We start from the raw sequence: 9130 nt of genomic DNA, 5'->3' as shown, positions 1-9130 counted from the left end.
CTAAACACACCATCATTGACGGAGACAGGAAACAGTGAGCAAGAAGATAGTAGGCTAACGTAGCCTAACTGTGATGGTACAATACAGAGAACATTGTTTAGAAAATGAATCATATTCATAATGTAGATCTACAAAAAAGAGATACAGCATGATAAAATCAATAAATTGCAAACCCACCTGTAAGACAATAATCTTTTCATGTTGAGTGTAAGGTAAAAACTTTTAGCTGAAATGTCAGAATAATTAACCATCTCATTATTCAGTCGAGTTTTATTTCCTAGTCGACTGATCCGGAAATGATATTTTTAACAGCCTTGACCTCGAGTCCATAAAATTGTAGTTGAAAAACGAAATATTGTTACACAACAAAAAAGTTCAAAACAAAATAAAAGGACAACTACAAAACTCAAAGCAAAGCAACCAATTTTGTTTTTAGAATGATATGATGAAAAGAATTCATAATAAATAGGAAAGCTTCGTTCCATATAATATCACGGTCAAGATACTTAAACTTCGTTCACCCATGCGCATTGTAAAATAGAAGCCACGAGGTTTTGGAAGAACGTGGTGAATCTATAAACTGTAAACATGCTGGTGTTATTTGAAACTGCGGCTGGCTATGCCGTATTTAAGGTACCATATTCTGATATAAAGTATCCATGTCACCCCTTTAAACCATATGTTGGTGTGTCAATCTATGACCATTTCATCGAACCACGTGTGGGTTGGAGTTCGTTCAATTAAAGTATACCCCCTCCCCCCTTTGCTTTCCGGCTTTCCGCAACTGTACCACTCTCGGGGGCTGATGTTGGCATCAATTAAAGCATTTACCAATAATGACCTACTAATTATACAGTGGTATAACCTATTTTCGTGGATATAAGTTAAAAAAACGGAATTTTTTTTTTAAGTCTTGGATGTTTCCTCGGATATTCTACAAAATAATTAAAATTGGTTTATTTCGATTTTCTTTATGAATCCTTCACTTTGACCCATATTTCATGCGTAACCAACTTGGCAACGGCGGCAGAATGCGTCACCTATTTTCGTGTACAATGTTTGATCTATAAATAAGTCTAGAAAAACACATATGGATACTGGGTGGGATCAATAACTTCTCTTAGTATTTATCTTTGATATCAATTCATTATAACTAGTGACAATTCTTTCATTGCTTCAAAGAACCACAATTTAAAAAAAAAAATAGTAACTGACAAAATAACATACGTAGCGTGATTTATTGCTAAAAGTCACTGAAACAACATAAGAATATGGTCCACTTTGTGTTCCATAGAAATTTTCTGCTGACACGGAATCCGGTAGTTGATCACGTGACTTCATTTGTTGGACTAAATTCTAGCAGACGAATTCCGATTACCGCTTGGGATTATAAGGAAATTCGGCCGATAAAAAATGGTGACGTTTGGCATACATGTGTAATCTACCGATGTTGTTGGGTTTCTACCGCTTTTGCATGTTGTCTACTGCTCTACCGGCGGGATACCCGATTCTTCCGATTTTTTCTTTTTTCTTGATCAAATTTTCACGAGACCTATCCGTTTTCATTGTTCAAATTCTCTACCATAAATCAACAAAATATCTATCATCACTTGTATCTTAATTGCCAGTAACACGCGTTAATCTCATCATGTAATAATATTATCATTGCCTCATTAATTAATCCCCCAATTAAGATGGTAATTTGATCTATTTTCACCCGATAATGTGTATTTTAAGCCCACAAGACACACTTTTTGTAACAACATCTGGTAGATTCTACTTTCGCTTTTATAATAAATTTTACGGTAGCACTACTTTTACTAAAAAACGAAATCTTGAAGTCTTCTCAGTATTTTTATGCCGTCAGTGCCAATCTGCAAGATCTATAATAGACCTATATAACATAGACGTCGTTTCAGAATTATTTTTCATTATCGGTAGATTATCATACGCGACTGGATGTCTAATTCTTATGTAAACTCGAACTTCGTTTCATAAACTCGTTTTGTAATTTTACTGTAGCCTGTAAACATTCATTTGATTGCCTGCATAACAGGCTTACTTATTACAAGTCTTACCATTCCGAAGAACGTCAAAATAGAAGCGGAAAATTCAATTCAATACTTCGTGAGAGTGTTGCAGGAAGTATATAATGATCAGACTGGAGATATTTAAGATGTCATGAATTACACCTTTGGAAAAAGTAACATTGCCAGTACATATTATTTACTAAATATTGCTTTCAGAACATACTGATTTTTAATATGATATTACATGTAAGCCTACCGGTACCATTTAATTTAGACGGCTGGGATCATGCTTGCTTTCTTGTTTTCAAACATCATTTCACCTTGACATTATTTTGGATTCAATCAATACTGAAGAATGACAATATCAAATTTTTTTTGGGCCCCTAAATTTGAAATATCAGGCACTATTTCTAAAAATATCCATAATTATACATTGTTAATTTTAACTGTGTCATGTAGGCCTATGATCAATTTAATAAATTTACAAGGCTTAGAATCAATTTGGAGTTTCAGATCACAAATTTACGCGCTTTGGAAAAATCTCCTGACACTCAATCTCCAGATTTTTCAAGGCAAATCTCCAGATTTTTTTTCCTGACCTGTACACATGTATGCGTTTGGTAATAAGTGAAATCTGCCATTTTGTATTTGTCAAAATATACATTAATAAACTTTACCTTGCTTGAAACTACTGGATTCATTCTACTAGCTGATATTGTAGAGAAATCCCATGTTTATCAAAACAAACTAATGCGGAGGTCGCGCAAAGTGCTCATGTAAATTATTAATCCTTTCAGGAAATCCACGAATTAAGGTTTCAACGAAATTAGGTTACTTGACTGTATACTTCTTTGACTACTTCGTTTTTTACGATTTTTCTTTGCAGCTTCTGAGCGAAAAGAAACTACAAAAAGCAGAAAATTTGTTTAATGATTTTGAAAGTCCAGAAACTGCAAGTAAAGTGTAAGTATGATATTAATGTATATGTTTAGCTTTTTTAAATGCAACCAATTTTTCATTTCCAATCCATACTTTGAAAATTTTGCTCTAGAATCCTTTTTCAATGATGACACTTTACATGATAGTCATATTTATTAAATGATAAATTTTGAAATAGTTTTTATTTTATAATTCTATCATATTTGATAAACATGATGGTTTGAGGCATTTGTCTGAGAAATCTGGGAACAGACACTTTGTTAAAGTACAGTGGTGTAACCTATTTTCGTGCATATAAGGATTCAAAACCGAATTTCGTCAAATTTCAGATGGTTGCTCAGATATTCTACAAAATAATTAGAATTTGTTTGTTTTGATTTTCTTTATGAATCCCTCACCTTAACCCATACTTCATGAGTAACCAACTCGGCAACGGTGGCAAAATTTGTCACTATTTTCGTGTACAATGTTTGATCTATAAATAAGTCTAGAAAAAGACGTTGTATGGATACCCAGTGGTATAAGTAACTTTTCTAAGTTTTTATCTTTAATATCAATTTATGACAACTAGTGACAATTCCTTCAAAGAACCACGATTAAAAAAAAAAATAAATAGCGACTGACAAAATATGATATGTAGCTAGAGTTAAAAGTCATTGAAAAAACATAAGGATACTGCCCACATTGTGTTCCATAGAATTTTTCTTCTGATGCGGAATACGCTATTTGAGCATGTGACTTCATTTGTTGGACTAAATTCTAGCAGATGACACTTGGAATTCTGTTTAAATCTAGGGATTATAAGGAAATTCAGCCGATAATAAAAAAAAATTGTGACGTTTGGTAATAACTGAAATCTGCCATTTTGTATTTGTCAAAGTATACATTGATACATTTTACCTTGCTTGAATCTTCAGGATTCATTCTACTAGCTGAAATTGTAGAGATAACTCATGTTTATCAAAACAAGCAAATGTGGAGGTTACGTGAAGTCGCACATGTAAATTATTCATCATTTCATCAAGCACGAAAAATAGGTTAGCACAAAATTAGGTTATTTGACTGTATTGATTATCTTATCTAATCCAAAATTGCAGTAATTTAGATATTTTACCTTTTACAGAGTTAAGTTGAAACATTTCCAGAAATTTGGTGACATGACAGAAGCTCTATCAGGTAACTATACTCTTACTACATTGATTTCTGAATAGAATTTTGTTAATCATTTTTGAACAATTTAAAAAAATAATTATAAAATACTCCTGATAGTCTTACATTGTCTTTGGGTTGATGAAAATGTCAACCACTGAAAAAGTTATTGCAAGTAGACATGATTTTACAGAGGGGAATTTTAAGTCCAAAAAGTAAGAAGTGTCTCATTTCAAATGTAAAATCATTGTAGAACCGCCTATATGGAGTATAGAGTGCAGCATCTTTCCAGAGACTGATGCAATTAAAGGGAGACAAATCTAAATTTCAGACCTTTAACCTTAAGACTTAAACAAGTGAGGTTAATTTAGAATCTGTGGACCTGAATACATTCTAAGACATTTGGCATTTGAATATTTATTAAATGAGAAAGATAAGAAATATAATTCTAATACAATAATTTGTTCTGATAAAATTTTAAGTTGTGATGTAACAGTTATTGTGAGATAGCTTAGAAACTCCTGTGATTTTGTTCTGAAAGACGGTTTTTGAAGCATTGTAAAGAATATTGCACCCTTCCAGCTCTAAGATATAATTTGATCGTATTGGCTTCTCATCCTACAATTTTTGTTATAGCTGCTACTGCTGCTGTAGAGGGTAAAATGAGTAAAACTTTAAAAAAGGTAATGAAGAAATTAGTTGCAGCTGATGCTCAAGAAGAATTAGCTGTATCTGATGCTAAATTAGGCAATATTATTAAGGTAGGTTCATTTGAATATTTGTATACATCACAACCTCTGGGGAAGACCATGTTTCAAGTTTGGATTTGATATCACCATCTCCATATACACCACATATCTAAATGGTTTAACTGGACATGTCTTGTCTACTTATGTTTTGTATTATTTTCAGGAAAAATATCAATTACCATGTGTATCTAATTCGTCCATACAAGAGTTAATGAGATGTATAAGAAGTCAAGTGGATAGTTTAATTACTGGTTTACCTCAAAAAGAAATCATGGCCATGTCTTTAGGTTTAGCACACAGGTAAGTAAGGTCTTTAACATCTTTCTAAAACCATTGGTTTAACCACATGTATGTCTAGACTGATGCCATATTTTTCTTGTATTTGATATTTTTGTGATCCTTTCAGTTTATCCCGATACAAGTTAAAATTTAGTCCAGATAAAGTAGATACAATGATTGTACAGGCTATTTGTAAGTATTTTATTAATGTATCATTCTAGTGAGAGCCTTATTATCCTTCCATACAAATTGTCAATGATGGATTATTAGCAAACTATAACTGTATGATTTATGATGATACTTTACTTTCGTCACTACCTCTGAGACAATTTACTTACTAATTAAAACCCTTTAATCAAATCTAAGAGTAGATCATAGAAGAAAATAGTTACGAAAGCAAGAACACCGCAATATTCAATGATGACACTGTACATGACGAGTCATATTTATTAAGGGATAAATTTTGAAATAGTTTTTATTTTATAATTCTATCATATTTGATAAACATGATGTTTTGAGGCATTTGTCTGAGAAATCTTGCAGTACTTTGTACTTGATTAATTGAATTTAAGTGTTAGGATTCAAATTTAAACAAAATGTTTGATTTTGTAGCCTTGTTAGATGATTTAGATAAAGAATTAAATAATTACACAATGAGAGCCAGAGAATGGTATGGATGGCATTTTCCAGAACTTGGTAAACTTATTTCAGATAATTTAGCTTTTGCTAAAGTTGTAAAACTGATGGGTAAGTCTGGGTCAATACCATTTATTTGCTTTTTGTAAGAGATATTCTGTAAATTAAATTTCAGAAGGGTATATATGTCTTGTCATATCAGTTGTCCACTGTACCTCCTGTTAACTTCTAATGAAAGACAATATTATGTTCTATATATTAGGTGATAGAACAGAAGCTGCTTCGACAGATTTCTCTAATATTCTACCTGAAGAGGTTGAACAGGAGGTTAAAGATGCTGCAGAAATCTCCATGGGAACAGAAATATCAGTTGAAGATTTAGAAAATATTAAATATTTGTGTGATCAGGTACATACTGTAGCAATAACTTTATTATTAAGTATTATTTAGAAACTGTTAGATTATGAAGTAGTATATGAATTTCTTAGCTTTGTTCAAATGTCATTCACCAAATAAGTAAGGAGTAGATTTGATTGGCCATTTGAATTGGGAATAGCATATTCTGCCATTGTATTCCCTTATAGAGATAATATTCAGTATGACCATTCATTGATTTATTTATTGATGTTTAGGTTATAGATATAACAGATTATAGAAACCAACTGTATGATTATTTAAAGAATCGAATGGTAGCTATAGCACCTAATGTTACAATATTAGTTGGGGAATTAGTTGGGGCCAGACTTATAGCTCATGCAGGTATGTACATTAACAGATTCTAAATTTTCATTTTCATAAAGGCAGTCCTTAGGACCTTGTACCAAAAACCTTCAAATATTATGCTCAAATTACTTAATTACATATTTTGTGCTGTGATTTGAATTCAGTCTGCCAATCTGCCAATGATGTATACAAGTATTTACATACTATCTGTGATGAAAAACAACTTTATATTCGTCACTACCTCTGAGGCAGTTGAATTATTTTTCTGACATAATTTACCTTTACATGGTGAGGTACTGAATGACTGTTTTATTTTCTTTTAGGTTCACTGCTTAATTTAGCCAAACACCCATCATCCACAGTTCAGATATTAGGAGCAGAAAAAGCCTTATTCAGAGCATTAAAAACTAAGAAAGACACACCCAAATATGGTTTAATTTACCATGCTTCTTTAGTTGGTCATTCATCTACCAAATTAAAGGGGAAGGTTAGTAGTATCCAGGATACAGAAACTTTTTAAATTTTAGAAAATTTAAACAAGACTGACAAACACATAAGTATAAATATTCTGTCTTGTCTGCAGTTTCCACTCAAATATTGTCAGGTGTTATTTTTATACGCCCACATGCTTTTGTGGGCACAAAAGAAGTTACATACAATTTTCAATGGATTTTGATGAAACTTAGTGTATTAGGATTGATAACACAGCAGTCAAGTTCGAATTTGACGATTGTTCAATGAACGGTTTTGAGTTATTGCTCTTGACTAAGTAAAATTGCGTCAAAATTTGGCTGTGGGCTACAATTTTAAATGGACTTTGATGAAACTTTGTGTGAGCATTGGGATTGATAAGACAGCAGTCAAGTTTGAATTTGACAAGTTTTGTTTTAGTTATTGCCCTTGACTAAACAAAAATTTATCAAATTTGACTTACACACGATGGGGGCTACAATTTTTATCGGATCTTGATGAAATTGGTATGCAGGTATATATTAATGAGATCTCAGTAAAAGTTCAAATTTGTTTGTTAGTTAGTGTAAATTTGATGGTACGTTATTATGTATCTTTGAAAATTTTAGACACGAGAGGAGTGTGATAACTCAATGCTTCTGGGTTATGGCTATTGATTTAAAAAGATTTGTGGAAAAACTTGATGAGATATTCAGAGTTTTTTAACTACAAATGCATAATGAAGATCTTCAATATGAGAAATTTTGTATTATTATAAAGATCTTTAATATATTTTTGGTCAATACTGACAGCTGTAAGTGGGCGTATGTTTACCTTAATACCTTGCCTGGCAAGCTATCTTTAGTTTTATTAGCATGCAGGGTAGGTTGGATATATGAATGTTAAATTGTGATTATGACATTGTGAAATCAAAGAAAGATTTAGCTGGATCTGGCAGAGATTGTAACAAGTAATTTTACTGTGAAACCTAAGGTTTTGAATAGTTCTTATGAGAGCTGTTTATATTTCAGATGTCACGTATGTTAGCAGCTAAAACAGCACTAGCTATAAGAGTAGATGCTCTAGGTGAAGATACAGATGCTGAGTTAGGATTAGAACACAGAGCCAAGCTAGAACTAAGATTAAAAGATTTAGAAGAGGGAAAGGTAAGAGTTTGCAGCAGAATAATTAATAAACAGGATGTTATCAGACGACTTCAGAGTTTTGCAACTTTGCATGCTGGGTGATACAAAAATTACTTCCCTTTACACTGAGCAATGTTCATTTAAGGTATGTACCTTACATTGAAAGTAATTTATTTGTTTTACAGACTAAAAAGATCAGTGGTACTGGTAAAGCAAAGGCAAAATGGGACAAATATGAAAATAAAAGGTAAGTTACATAGTTTGTTTAGAAATGTTCAACTTGGGATACTCCTGCTTCTGCTGCTTTTCAATGACACTTTACATAACGAGTCATATTTCGTTAGGGATAAATTTTGAAATAGTTTTTATTTTATAATTCTATCATATTTGATAAACATGATGTTTTGAGGCATTTGTCTAGGAAAAATAATAGTTTACAGTATCTTATAAACCTCTCATAAATTCCTTGGGGTAATTATCTACTATTTTTGACCACGTTTGTTGATGAACATTGCCAGAATATCTCTTCCTGAGAATGTTATGGATTTATATACAATAGAGGTCAATTTGATTAACTCTGAACACTTTCGGGTTTAAATTGTGTTCAATTGTCTTAAATTTTCTATTGTAAATAAGATTGGATATATTGACGACCTAGCCCCCCGTTGTCTTCATCATCACTTACTTTACTGACTCACAAAGTTCGAATGAGTGTGGCTTAAAGTTTTTAAACCCATTCCCACTGGGATGTGGGATCTTATATAACATAAAAACCATATGCCTGTTTTTATCCCACACTTAGTAGAGTAGTTATAAGAAACTGAATATCTGATAAACTGATAACTTGAAACAGATTGATAATCGTAATAATGATATATATTACAGCTCCATCAAAACATATGATGAATTAGCAGATTCCACAATTAGTAGTCTGGGTAAAAAACGAAAACATCAAGAATCACCAAAAGAGGAGCAAATGGAAACTGAGAAAAGTCAAGAAGGTAAATATAGCTTAAGACATGGAGAGTAG

At 32.0% G+C, this 9130-nt stretch overlaps 1 protein-coding gene across 1 annotated transcript; it reads left to right on the top strand.

The window, feature by feature from the left end:
* Positions 1-588: 588 nt before the first annotated feature.
* Positions 589-9130, top strand: LOTGIDRAFT_144966 (hypothetical protein; the record flags this gene model as incomplete). The annotated part of the gene is made up of 13 exons (XM_009056426.1): positions 589-633; positions 2917-2993; positions 4093-4145; positions 4755-4879; positions 5031-5167; positions 5274-5338; positions 5759-5893; positions 6045-6190; positions 6415-6541; positions 6829-6992; positions 7987-8121; positions 8286-8347; positions 8986-9130. The coding sequence occupies 13 exons, from the start codon at positions 589-591 to the stop codon at positions 9128-9130; spliced, it is 1416 nt and encodes a 471-aa protein (XP_009054674.1).

Source organism: Lottia gigantea (assembly GCF_000327385.1).
Source record: "Lottia gigantea unplaced genomic scaffold LOTGIsca_276, whole genome shotgun sequence".
Classification (NCBI taxonomy): domain Eukaryota; kingdom Metazoa; phylum Mollusca; class Gastropoda; family Lottiidae; genus Lottia; species Lottia gigantea.
Note: the sequence above shows the minus strand (reverse complement) of the source record. Positions and strands in the feature narration are given on the sequence as shown.